The 14,285-nt window shown below is 38.7% G+C and overlaps 1 protein-coding gene across 1 annotated transcript in view; it reads right to left on the bottom strand.

The window, feature by feature from the left end:
* Positions 1–10,380: 10,380 nt before the first annotated feature.
* The window catches only part of PLCB1 (phospholipase C beta 1), a 694,981-nt gene continuing 691,076 nt past the window's right edge, over positions 10,381–14,285 (bottom strand). The window contains exon 32 of the mRNA XM_042980903.1: positions 10,381–13,647. Within this exon, the coding sequence (XP_042836837.1) occupies positions 13,420–13,647 (228 nt within the window). The 3' untranslated portion in view covers positions 10,381–13,419. The remainder of the gene's footprint in view (positions 13,648–14,285) is intronic.

The following is a 14,285-nucleotide window of genomic DNA, read 5'->3' as shown; positions in this document are numbered from 1 at the left end:
TAGCATGCATAAATTAAAATTGGTGTTCGTGAGAATAATTGACTTCTCAGAGGTGCAGCCAATAGGGAACTCTCAGGCTAGATGAATTTTTACACATCTCAGAGAGAAATTGGAGCTCTAAATGCTAAATTTAGCTTAAAAGGATATCATAATATATTTAACAACTTGAAGGTCTTTAGACTATAGGGAGAGTTTTTGCCATCTCTACTGGACATTTCCCTATTTGATTTTTATTTCAGCTAAAATATGTGAGTTAGGCTATACATCTTCCCCAATAGCAAATGAACCACTTCATTTTTAGACTTTGATTGCCCATTTTCACAGGTTATTGATAGTAATATATTCATGCTATCTAGTTGAAGGAACTGGTCTAAGAAGCATCAAAGGTGTTCTTTGGGAAAATAGTTGAAACATTTCAAAATACACCCAATAGAAATTGAGTGACTGTCCCGCAGAAAACAACTAAAATGGTAGATGAAATAGAAACCTAAATACACACACACACACACACACACACACACATATATATATGTGTGTGTATATATATATATATATTTTTTTTTAAAGTTCATTTATTTATTTTGAGAGAGAGATCATGAGCAGGGGAGGGGCAGAGAGAGAGGGAAAGAGAATCCCAGGCAGGCTGCACTGTCAGTGCAGAGTCCGGCATGGGGCCTGATCTCATGAACTGTGCATGATATCATGACCTGAACTGAAATCAAGGGTTGGACAGTCAACCAACTGGCCACCCAAGCTGCCCAAAACCTAAATATTTTCTTAAAGGTAATGAAGAGATGACAAGATAGCAAGTAATTAATGAGCTAAAATCTAAGAGAAAGCTGGAATCCAGAGGAGTAAGCACAGAACTCAAGCTAATTTTATCATGAGAATATTTACCTATCCAAGCAAATTTGGACTTCAATTTTGATGGCCTTACTGAGTGAGCCAGATAATTTGAAGTCTATTCAAATTAGAGGATCTGATAGGAGACCCTTCACCCACTAGGCTGGGGCCCCAAAAGGTTTGTTGTCAGAATAAAGGAAAACCAAAACTAATTCTAATACTGTATTTATTACAAGGTCTCAAAAAAAGTTTCTTTGATTCTCAGTTGGAGGAAAACTATCCTAAAGAGGTTATATCTTCAAACAAGCCTAACAAGAATTTTCATCTTTAAAGTAGACCATCACATACATTAGTGGTTCAAAACATTAAAAAGAACACTAAATGTATCTGGGTTGGATAATTCCATAGGCACCATGCAGAAACAAACACCAATTCTTTCTTTCAGAAAATGTCTCCTTCCTAGGTCTCTGAGAATTCCCATAAATAAATTCTTCAAGGAAAAATAAGCATTATACAGTAAAAATTAATTAAGCGCACAAGAAAATGAAGTACCAACAGAAGAACCAGAAGAAATCAAACTGTGAAACTAACAGATATAAAGAAATTTACTACACATAAAGAAAAAAAGACAACTAGAAATAATCTTCAGAGAACAGATACCATGAAAAGTGTTCTTAACAGTTTTACAAGAGTACCAAATAAAACATCTAGATATAAAAAATGCAATAGCTGGAATAACAAACACTCAATGGACAGATTTAATAGCAGATTAGAACCAGATGAAGAGAGAATCAATGAACTGGAAGATAGGCCAGAAAAATTGTAAACTAGAAAATTAGTTGAAAATGAAAATGATAGTTTTCTCAGAGGTGCTTATAAGATCCATGTATTGAATAGGATGGGAAAAAGAAAGAGCAGAGAGGATTTGGGAAGGCATAGACAGCTGAAATAGCTAATTTTAGCCATGTGGTTTTTCAAACTCCCTTTGAATTATATAGGGTTAGGAAAGTAGTAAGGTAAACAGCATAGAGCACAGCCTTATATCTCCAAAATTAGAATCCAGCACCTGATAAGATAGAATAATCCAATATATTGAACCACAGCCCATCATGGACCATTGGAATAGAAAAGACAAAATGTGGCCTTGAGTGTATTTAAGTGAAAATTCAGGTATGCTCAGTCTTAGAAGCAGAGAAGAGCAAATTTTGGGATTAAAGGAGAAATTATCACTGAAGTTTCAAGCAGTGAGAACAGAATGGATCTCTAAGGGAATCTCTTAAGGAAACTCTTTCTTCACCACAGTTGGCCAGTTGAACAACTTTTACCTTGAATATCATAAAAGTAGTGTGGTCCTCTAGTCTTAAAGGACATTTTAGATGAGCTTAGGCCTTTTGGGTATAAATAATTATCTTAATTAATTCAGAAGCCTTTGGTAGGGTGTGCATTATTTTTATATAACTCAACTTAGTTCATTTTTTTTTGAGTATCCATCTGCTAAATATTCTCAGTTAATTGTTTTCAGTGGCAGCTATGTTCCAGAAGGCTTGTATAGTGCCAAGATATGCCAGAAGGAGGACCCACCTGATCTTCAGTTCATCTTTCTATGCAGGCATCCTCTGAGTCATCTGTTGTCTTGCTTTGTTCTTGTACTCCTGGTCCATTTATATCCAATGGTTCTGCTTCATCTGTTCCATCCTAGGGAGTCCTGGAATTCTTTTGTTTTTATGCTACTCTAGGATATGGGAATTTCTTGAAGCTTTCAAAGTGCAATTTGATAAGATTGCACTCCCTCTGGGGTCTTGTTATTTCCTTGGTACTTTGCATAGGAGGCAAAATTCCTCCCTTATTATTCCTCTGACATCTATACTCTTAATACATCTGCTAAATCTCTTTATTTTCCTCCAGCTCAGGGAAAAGCTACTTTGTCTCATTATTTCTCCCAAATGTTTTGTCCATAACTGGAATCTTTTCCGTTCTGTTGACTGTACAGGTTTTTGAATGACAAAGCCTAGGAGAACAGAACCAGACTTCTAGCTTTCCACCTTGCTATCTCCCTTCCCTGATTTATAGAATACAGAAAGGCTTACCCTTCTAAATAAAGGGAAGATCAGTTGGGAGAAGTATTGGGGAAAGAGATTACATTATTCTATATTTAAAAAATTATCCAGCTGCTTATGTTTGAAAGCAGTACTGCTCTAGATCCAGCCAAAGAGAGTCCTTGCTTTGGGCTTCATGATTTGGAGGGCCTCACTCTGGCTGGTTTTCTGGCTGTGCCACCCCCATAGAAGGCATTTGATGAGTGTACAGCACCTGCCAAGCTGGAGGCACCAACCCCTTTGCTTGGCATTCTAGAATTCCTTGCCCAAATGCCCTCAAGCCCAATTCTAGAGCCAGCATAGGCCTCTTCCATGGGTCCATCCCTTTGAGGGTGGACCAAGCTGAGAATATGTTCATTTATAGGTCTGAAACATGGAGAAGAGGCAGTTCAAAGTTTACCAATTAAAAACTGTTATAATTCTGACTCTATAGGTAGCTTTATAGGAAGCAGTTCACTTTCTCTTCTGTGTATGTTACTTATAGATGGAATGGGGCCTGTCTTGATGTGCTGAGTGTTAGGAGGTAGTTCTTAGCTTGTCCCAGATCACCTGAGATCATTCTCTATCCATAACCTAAGAAGTTGCCTCTGCCTGAGGATGCTTTTTGGCCACAGGAGCATCTTTGGCCAACAGATGGGACAGGCTGGAAGTGCTAAGGAGCTAATGCCTCAGAAGAGACTCGAAGTTGATGAGGGATGGGCATTCATGGGTAAATATCTCAGATGTTCATGCCTGGTGGGTCAATTCTGAGGAGGGTCCATGGGGAATGATTCCAGCTGCTCACAGTGATAACCTGCTTATCAAAAATAACTTTCCTTGGCTTTCCTCATATCCTTGTCTCACTTTTAAAAAATAGAATAAAGAAAGAAAATAGATTAAATCAAGTGGGAATTGAGAGATATTTTAGGGGCAGATATTTTATCTGTGACAATCGTATACAGGGAGAGAAAAATGGGAAAAGTATTTTGATACACTTTGTACTATACTGTGAATCAACAACTACTTTGCCATCTTTAAAAATGTTTATTTATTTACCTTTGAGATGGGGGGGGCGGTGAGGGAGAGAGAGAGAGAGAGAGAGAGAGAGAGAGAGAGAGAGAGAATCCCAAGCAGGCTCCGCTATGTCGGTGTGGAGCTGGACATGGGGCCCCATCTCAGGAACCGTGAGATCATGACCTGAGCTGAAATCAAGAGTTGAATGCTTAACTGACTGAGCCACCAAGGTGCCCCTACTTTGCCATTTTTAATAGAGGTTTCAGCACAAGTTTATCTCTCAAATAAACTACTTGGACTCAGATTTTCTCTCAGTGGCATATGAACCATATCTTAGGTTCAACAAGTTGGGGTTGCTCCTTGCTGGAGATAAAAGGGGGATGATTTAGAGAGACTACTCTTGGAGGATAAAAGGGTGTTACCTACCTTTTGACGCTGAAGACCCTCTGTCTAGGCTAGGTATGTGCATGCATGCATGCACATGTATAATGGTAGCACCACCATGATAAAAGGGAAATGGACTTTTCCTCTTAATTCTGTTGGCGTAGAGACATGCAATATGAGTCATTTTGAGGGGGTTGCTTTGAAGACCTCTTCATCTGGGTGTGGTTATGACCGAGAAATCTGGACTTCTAACCTGATTGAGCCTGGGGTAGAACCAGTGCTTGGAACATAGTAGGTATCTATTAAATATGTGTTAACTGGATGTATCACTGGAAAATGTTGACAGGAGAATATTTATAGCCTCTACCAGTAAAAAGATAATTCTGTTTTTTTCTGCTTAGCTTGTGAGCTATTTGGGGGCAAATTAATCAAAACTAGAACATTCAGGAAGGATAGAATGATTTACTTTGGAAAAGATAAAGAATTTAAAGAAAATATAATAAATCCAGAAATGAAGATAAGGGGGGAGAGAAGGCAAAAGTCTGCACAGACTGAAGTTTGAAGGAGATTTGGGGGGACAGTGACCTTATTGTGACAATCACATACAGAGAGAGAAAGAGAGGGAAGAAGCAGTTTTAACAGACTTTGTAATATGTTATGAATCAAACCCTATTTTGCTACACTTTTTAAAGTTTGTTTTTTGAGAGAGAGAGAGAGAGAGCACAAGTGGGGCAGGGGCAGAGAGAGAGGGGAGCAGATGACCTGATGCAAGCTCTGTGCTGGCAGCAGAAAGCCTGATGTGGCACTTGAACTCACAAACTATGAGATCATGACCTGAGGTGAAGTCAGAGGCTTAACCAACTGAACCACCCAGGTGCCCTATTTTGCTACACTTTACAGAGATTTCTGTACAAATTTATCTCTTGTTTTCAACTACTTTTCTGGTCTTGAACTGGTGTTGTTAATGCTTCCTGGAGTTTGGCTTTTATTGGTTTTAAATAAATTAATGTATAACCTTAGGTTCTCATGAAAGAGATATTTCTTTGATATTAAAAAAAAAGGAAATTATAGTATTTCACTGATTCTAAGATTTACTTTTAGCCTGTCTGAAATCAGAATGTGCCTTTATGTTTGATGAGGAGTCATAGTTTAATTGGCAACATTTTTTTCCTTTGTTATTAATACATTTCTTTTGGACACACTAAACTTTTTGACAGTATAATTTCAATAACATGTTCTGTAATTCATTTCAACTTTTAAAGGCTACATGATGAATATTTCCATGACAATATTAAAAATTTCACTTGTTGTTAGTAAGTTTCTTTCCATAAAAAAATACACTGGATTCCAGTGAATTCAGTCTGCATTGTGAGACTTATTTTGCACCCTGTTTTGAGGAGGATGAAAGAAATCTGGAAAAATAAACAAATATTTGACATTTAGTAAAAAAAATTAAATAAACAAATGACTTTTTGGATTCACAGAGAAAATAACTAGTACCATTTTCCAAACAGCCTCCAAATATTCAGTGGCCCAGGGGAAAATGATAATTGTGAGAGACTTTGTAAGACAGCGATTTGGGGTGGAGAGGCACAAAAAAAAGGCAAAAGGGACTAGAGGACAAAAATCAAGAAAGGGGGCCTATATTTTAAAATAAATATTCACCCAATTAAAAAATGGGCAAGGAGAGCCTGGGTGGCTCAGTTGGTTGAGCTTCTGACTCTTGATTTCGGCTCAGGTCATGATCTCACAATGCATGAGATTGAGCCCCGCATCGGGCTCCATGATGACAGCACAGAGCCTGCTTGAGAGTCTCTCTCCTTTCTCTTCTCCTTCCCCCTGCCCTCCCTCTCAAAAGTAAATAAACATTAAAAAATATTTAAAAACGGGCAAAGGATTTAAATAGACATTTCTCCACAGAAGATATGTATGTGGTCAAGATACAAAACATCATTAATTATTAGGGAAATGCAAATCAAAACCACAGTGGCATACTTCGTTTTACTTACAAAATGATTTAAAAAAAAACATGTTGGCAAGAACGTGAGAAATTGGAACTTTCAGACTTTGCTGGGAACGTAAAGCAGGTGCAGCCACTTTGGAAAACTTTTTGGCAGTTCCTTGAAAAGTTAAATGTGGAGATACTATGTGAACAAACAATTCCACCTCTAGGTATGTACCCAAGAGGACTGAAAACATATTTCCAAGAAAAACTTGTACATGAGCATTTATGGCAGTACTACTCATAATCATAACAAAGTGGAAACAACCCAAATGTTCATCAAGTGGTGAATGAACAAATAAAATATGTACACACTGGCCTATTACTCAACCATTAAAAGGAATGAAGTTCAGGTATATGTTACAACATGGAGAGACCTTGAAAATTTCACGTGAAGCAAAGGAAGGCCATATATTGTATAAATCTAATCATATAAAATGTCCAGAGGATACAAATCTACAGAGACAGAAAATAAATTTATGGTTTCCAGGCGCAAGGGAGGGAGACAGGGGAATGGAGAGTGACTGCTGATGAATATGGGGTTTCTGTCTGGGAAGACAAAAATGTTCTGGAATTAGAGAGTGGTGATTGATGAGCAACTTTTTTTTAATGTTTATTTATTTATTTTGAGAGAGAGAGAGAGCGCACAAGTGGAGGAAGGGCAGAGAGAGAGAGAGAGAGAGAGAGAGAGAGAGAATCCCAAGCAGACTCCATGCTGTCAGTGCAGAGCCCAAAATGAACCATAAGATCATGACCTGAGCTGAAAACAATAGTCAGATGCTTTAACTGACTGAGCTGCCCAGGCACCCTGGACGACTGATGAGTAGCTTTTGACTATTAAAAATAACTGAAATGTGTACTGTAAAATGATGAACTTTATGGTATGTGAATTATAGCTCAATAAAAGTGTTATTAAAATATATATGTGGAGAATATTCCAAGAAACAACTGCACTGTGTGTGGACTCCAGGGGGAAAGAATGGCTCCTGAGTTCTCTCTTGTGGGAAAAATAGGCTGTTGTTATCCCTGGAATGTAGAGTAAGCCTAGCTTTCTCTACTCGTGTCCCAGAACATGATATTTGGTGATTGACCTACTTTAATCACTCATTTGCTGTTTTGTGTCTTGGGGTTGGTCCCATAAGTCAAAGGCAAAGAATGTGGGTTCTGTGGTTTCACTATTACAGAGTTGCAGACCCGTGAGGTGCTTAGACAAGACTATAGCTTTTAGTTAATGGCACTTATTATGTATATATTAATGGTTTACTGTTTTCTATCCTAGAACTAATAGCTAGATGAGCAAGTAATAGCAGTAATAGGTAGGCGAGCAAGCAAATTTATTCAACATAAACTCATAACAACTGGCCTCAAAAGTATTGGTGGAGTATGTATTTAAGTAAGAGGGTCATTAAATCAGAGTTGACATGTACTTTGTATGTAAAAGAAAGTACAAAGTGTTTGGTGGCTTGATTGCATTAGTGGACACCATTCACGACCACCTTGTGTCCATATCCTTTTCCCTATAATATTGTAGCGTCTTTCTATTCTTTATTAGGACTGGTCTTATGACTTACTTTTACCGATAGAATGTAGTAGAAGTAACAGCGTGCCGGTTCTGAGTTTAGACTTCATGAAGCCTGAACAGTTTGCTTATTCTCTAGATCCTGCTTCTGACATGTGAGAAAGCTATTGCTAGCCTGCTGGAGGGTAAGAAATCATAAGAGCAGAACCATGTCACCCCAGTTACTCTAGCCACAGCCTCAGACATGTGAAAGAGTCCAGGTAGGATCAGCCACCAGCCCAGTCATAGAGGACTGCAGATGTACACATGATCCCAGCTGAGATCAGGCCAGCCCAGCCTAGATCAGCAGAAACATCCACCTTCCCCTAGACTCACAAAGAATAGAAAATGATTAAGGCACTAAATTTCGTTAGGTAGTGATAGGTAATTGATGCAAGATACAATGAAAGCACAGATGATGAGGCCTGAAAAACTTGGGTGAATGAAAGAAGGCTTTCTAGAGGAAGTAGCATTTATGCTATAAATCCAAAGATGAATAGGAGTTAGGGAAAGGAAGAAGAACCTGAGTGTGTGTGTGTGTGTGTGTGTGTGTGTTGGGGAAGGGTTCAAGGGAAAGAGAAACAGAAAGAAAGAGTCTATGTAGTTGAAGGAATGGTATTCAAAAAGCCCAAGAAACGACATGGCCCATAAGGCTGGAATGTGGTGTGGGTGAAGAGTACTAAGAGATAAAGTTAGAGAGTCAAGTAGAAACCAAATCATGTAAGATCTTGAACATTTATCAAGGGGTTTAGTCCTTAGCCTGAGGAAAGTTGGGGTCAATAAAGGCTTTTAATCTCATTTTTTCTTTTGTATGACCAGTCGAGCTATAGTATGGGGAAATAGTTACACAATTTGGGACTAGTGGCAAGGAGACCATTTAGGAAAGCCTTGGCAGGTGGTAGGGGGTGGTGGCCTGAACTTGGCTACTAGGAGGGAGGCCAGAAAGTGAATGAATGAATCTGAGGGCTGTCACAGGGTCACAATTCACCCGATTTGGTGATTCACTGGAAGGGGGATGAGACAGCTGTCAGAGATGATGCTAACATTTTGGTTTGGGTGACTGAGTTGATATTGATTTTGTTCACTGATGTAGAAAACAAAGGTGGTGGAACAGGTTTAAGTGTAACTACACATTCGGCTGGGTACACACTGTATGTGGAAGACTGTATTTTTCAAGTAAGGCCATGTCTATGTATTTATCAACTCTTCATATTCTTCAGTGTGATCCATGCTACTGCCACGGTGAGATGGGATCTATGTTTGTTCCCTCCTCTTGCTTTTGGGAAGGGGCTTGTGACAGCTCCAATGAACGGGGTCGCACATAAGTGACAGCATGTAACTATGAGGCTTGGTCATACAAATTCGGACACAGCTCCTGCCTGGTTCTCTCTCAGGAGTCTCACCTTTGGAATTCAGCCACCATAAAGTGGGAAAACCCAGGTCATTTGGGGAGGACACATGTGGGTGTTCCAGCCCAGATGCCTGGCTAGTCCCTCATACCATCAACTACCAGCCATGTGAATAAATTAGTCTTCAGAGGATTCCAGCTCCCAGTCTTCTTCCTTTCTCCCTTCTTTCCTTCCTCTCTCCTCCCTCCCTCCCTTCTTCTTTCTTTCTTTCTTTCTTTCTTTCTTTCTTCCTCTTTTTTAATGTTTATTTATTTTTGAGAGAGATCAAGCATGAGCGAGGGAGAGAGAGAGGGAGACAGAGGATCCAAAGCAGGCTCTGCGCTATGAGTGCAGAGCCAGATGCTGGCTGGAACTCCCAAACCATGAGATCGTGACTTGAGCCGAAATCAATGGTCAGCTTCTTACCTGACTGAGCCACCTGGGCACCCCAGCCCCTAGTCTTCTAATCTTCCCATCGAGGCCCTGAGTACTGTGGAGTAGAGACATATCATCTCTGCTCTGTCCTGTCTGAATCCTGGACCTACAAAACTGTGAGAGACAAGAGATACTGATCATTTTTAGCCACCAGGTTTTGGACTAATGTGTAACATAGCAGTAGGTAATGGATATATTGCATAAGGTGTGCCTATGGGACATTCTCGTAACACACATGTATATTCCTTTTTTAAAAAAATCAATGTGGCAAACCCTATTTATGTTTCATAAGAAAACTTACACCAAGTACTCTGTCAGTTCATCTCCACTGTTTGTCAAGAAACCTTGACTTTTGCTTTCCTTAGCTTTGGTGAAGGAAGGCAGAGAGGATCTCTAAAATGAAATTCATGGGCAGGTGAATGCCACTCCTGGATGGGGTGGTGGAGTGATACAGTAATGACAACTGTGCCCTCTGGCACATGCACTGCAGCATCCTGGTTTCTTGTGCGGCCACAGAAGGGCTGTGTCAGGGTGGGCCTTATGTTCCTAATGACTGATACTAAGCCCACTCACACCATCTTGCCTGTCAAAAAAAAAAAGGTTGGCCCTGACACCAAGAAATAACAGCTGGGATGTGTTAAGAAATTTTTATTGTTTCCTTTGGATTTGTGATGAAAGCACATAAAATTACAAGTGGAAGAAACATCATGCCACAAAATTGCATAGAATTATTACAAAAATGTGAATTACGCATTTTAAATAATTGGAGATAGAAGAACCAAAATATGTACACTTTAAGAGTTTCAAATACTTTGTCCTATATTTTATTGTCTTCTGAAAAGGCAAAAGTCACAATGTCCAATCTGTCACAAACAATATTTATACAGTGCACAAGCGCAACATTAAATTCAAAGTAATGCAAGCAATGGCCCTTTCTTTCAGAAGGATTTAACGACTGCTTATCAATTACAGGAGTATTCATTAATGTATGGCGATGTTGAAATGTTCAAATGAAACGCTGAAAACCAAAACCACGCAGCATGTCATTAGAATTTTGAAAATTGGTTTTCACGGCCAAAACCACGCTAGTCTCAGTAGTGTAAAGGTACCAGAGGGGCACAGTCTAATTTACTACACAGCTCTCTCTATTATAGGAAAGACCACAGTACAGAATTTCACACATTCAACACAGAACAAGGCAAATACATAAAGGCACAAAACTGCACATCATATAGACCCTTTTTCTTTATCTTACTCTATTTCAAGTAATATTAATATTGTTAAATGATAGTATCGCTGTAGTAATTTCGATGATGCAAGATGGACAGTGTTACACACTACCCCACAACTGCAAAAACTGTCATTGTACAGATATAAAAATGTGATTACAGTAAATGGCCAAATACAAATGTATTGCAAAATGACTATCGAGTCACTAAGATCATGAAATCCAACTACCAGAACAGTTTGTGTTAAGTCAAGTTTTTTTCCACTTTTGTCTGTCTCTGGCCTAAACTGTGATACAAGGTTCTGTAATAATCATCATTGTGTTTGGTTATGAATGCTATTATTAGTTCACTCTTCTGCAATGTTAGACAGTCTGTAATTTTGTTTATAAAAACGCAGCATTCAATTGTGCCCTTTCTTGCTTCCTTACGATTAATGCCTTTCTTTCAAAGTGCAAAAGTAGAATGCTTTACAAAAGAATTCTCTTTCAGTGGAAGATAAGTTTTATTAAGTGTCTAATTAATACCCCAAATCTTTCACATCAAAATATAATCATCTCCAAAGAGGATGGGATTTTTTCCCCTGTGTCTTGCTAGATGTGTTTTTTTTTTTAATCAAACACTCTTGCCTAATGTTTGAACTAAGCCTTCATTTTGATTAAAACTTAATTGTGATCCCTAGTTATTGCTTAAAGTTAAATAAAATAATTTGCATAAAAATATTAAATTCTTGAAACACAATTTTCAGGACACGACTGGTTTTTGCATTTTAGAATGTTTCGCTAAGCTACAATCAGACAGGTTTATTTTAAAGTAAAATAAAGCTGTGAGCATCTTTCTTCAGGGCTTTAACTTCAATGTTCTTTGTGTTACTCTCTAGACTATATTTTCTTCTATATAATTACTCTCTCTTACTTAAGTTCTTTCAATAATACTTTTGATCAGTTTTCCCACAATATAATTTGTTTTTCTTATGCCACCCAACATAGAAACTTAACAAAAGACATCGTTAAGTGCGTTAAATGTACATAGTAGATATATAATGAAAGATTTTTTATGTTAGAATAAAATTGAAATCTGTCAGACTTAAAAATTATGAAAGATACTAATAAATTTCCATATTGCTGCCCTATACATTTTGTATATTCTATTAAAACAAGCTTAAAATCTGATACTTAAAATCCAGTTTTTGATCCTGTAAAATATATATCAAATTCATATTCTAAGTTCTAAATCTACCTCCACTCGTATCAATGGTTCCATCAATTGTTTCTTAGAATTTCAATATAATTTAATAGCGACATAATACAGATGTTTGACCATTTTCTTCTCTAGGTATTTATCCCTGAATTTGGTTTTAAGTCTTGTAGAAGAGACTTGGGTCATTGCCAATTAAAAAACACACAGCCATACTTGTGTATGTGTGTGTGTGTGTGTGTGTGTGTGTGTGTGCACTTACATGGCTGAGTGTGTACATATATACATGGAGATAATATATATCATTTATATGTGGGTTTGTGTATTCTCTAGATAAATATTCAATCTTTATCTCTATAGTAAAAATAAATGAACCATATAAAATGTGAGACAGCAAAATAACCACTGGAACCTGTTCAGTCTGATTGAATCTCTGCTCAACATATATCAGCTCAACTATTTTTATTCAACCAGACAGACTCTTTGTAGTTATGTAATAATTTCAGGCCAACAACCAATGACTATCCAGACTTTTTCAGTGTAAACGGTCAACTCAGAAAGCACACTGTCTGGAAGTGTGTGGTCAGTTTGCCCAAGTAACCAAATGTAGGAGCCATATTACTAAGTCTTGGGATAGATTCACTGGGTGAGGATACAATCAAGTGACTTTTTCTCAAGAAAGAAAACCAACTTATTTGAATCACTATGGTATCTAATAAAGCCACGTCAGCAACAAATACACTGATGCCTCTACGATAAATAAATTAGCAAACTGCAAGCCGCCAGTGCTTGCAAAGCAAAGGATGGAACAGTTTAATATGCATGTTACCTTGAAGATATGGTAGTTGAGGGGCAGTTAGGAAAACAAATGCTCTAAGTTGACTGTTCAATAGTGTTAAATAGTGCTATGCATTTCTCAAACTATTTCTATTACTTTGAAATACTTTACACCAGAGCTTCAAATAAAAACATGAGCTTGATTTTCTTCAGAAAAGACACTGTCCTTCATTAAATGTCCCAGGGAGCCTGGAAGTTGCCTGCTTTGAATTTACTATTGGAAAGAAAACAAAAGCCCCACATACATGCACTCTCCATAAGTAGACCTGCGGTAGTGTCCATATAACGCATACAGCCTGGGCATGAGGATGTCTGTATGGATCTGTCTAGAACTCCCCCTTTGGTGTGGATTTTAGGCTAAGGGATGCTTCTCAGGAAGATGCTCCTGGGCAGTGATCTTTGTAGTAAGAGAGAGTCCGATGAAGTGGCCATGCATGTTTTGAAGGCCTGGCAGGAACAATCACAGAGGAGTATCAAACTCTTTTCCTGGGTTGTCCCCTTCTAGCTCCTCACTGGAAGGAGGCCTGTGGTTCAGTTTTCCAGGGTCTGAGGCCAGGGAGGGAGGGGCAGAACTGTGATTGCTGTCTTCACTGATCTTCCCTTTCATGGCTTCCTGCACGAACTCCAAGATCTCCAGGGGCAGCCTTTTGAACTTGTCTTGGTACTCTTGCTCCAGATCCATCTGCAGCTGGGAGACATCAAGAGAGGAGAGGATTTTACGTCATTTAGTTTTCTATAACCACCCATGTAGGACCTCTTTGAAAGAGATGTACAAAGATGGGGGAGAAATGACTTAATGTAAATACCATCCACTTGGTTATCTATAGAGACGTAAAACAGAGTGTAGTTGGACACATCGCTTGTCCATAGCTGAAAATCAAGTTTCGGATTCTGTGTGGAGGAACAGAGCTAAAGACCTGCAACATTATAAATAAATTCCATACCCACATACACATACACAGAAGTGAATCTTTCTCTTTTTAATTTTTTTGTTTATTTATTTCTGAGAAAAAAAGAGAGACAGGGTGTGAGTGGGAGAAGGGCAGAGAGAGAGGGAGACACAGAATCAGAAGCAGGCTCCAGGCTCTAAGCTGTCAGCACAGCTCAAACTCATGGACTCTGAGATCATGACCTGAGCCGAAGTTGGACACCCAATCGACTGAGCCACCCAGGCGCACCACAGAGGTGAATCTTTTGAAAAAAGTTGCAGAAGTAATATGCAATGATCTGAAGTTCTTAAATATAAAGGCTGGAAGCTTCTGATAGCTGGGAGTGCCAAGGTCAACCATGCATCAGGCTGGGGAGAGGGCAGAGGCTGACTGGAGA

The sequence above is a fragment of the Panthera tigris genome, chromosome A3 (genome assembly GCF_018350195.1).
Source record: "Panthera tigris isolate Pti1 chromosome A3, P.tigris_Pti1_mat1.1, whole genome shotgun sequence".
Lineage (NCBI taxonomy): Eukaryota > Metazoa > Chordata > Mammalia > Carnivora > Felidae > Panthera > Panthera tigris.
The sequence above is the reverse complement of the archived record's forward strand: the minus strand, read 5'-3'. Positions and strand labels throughout refer to the sequence as shown.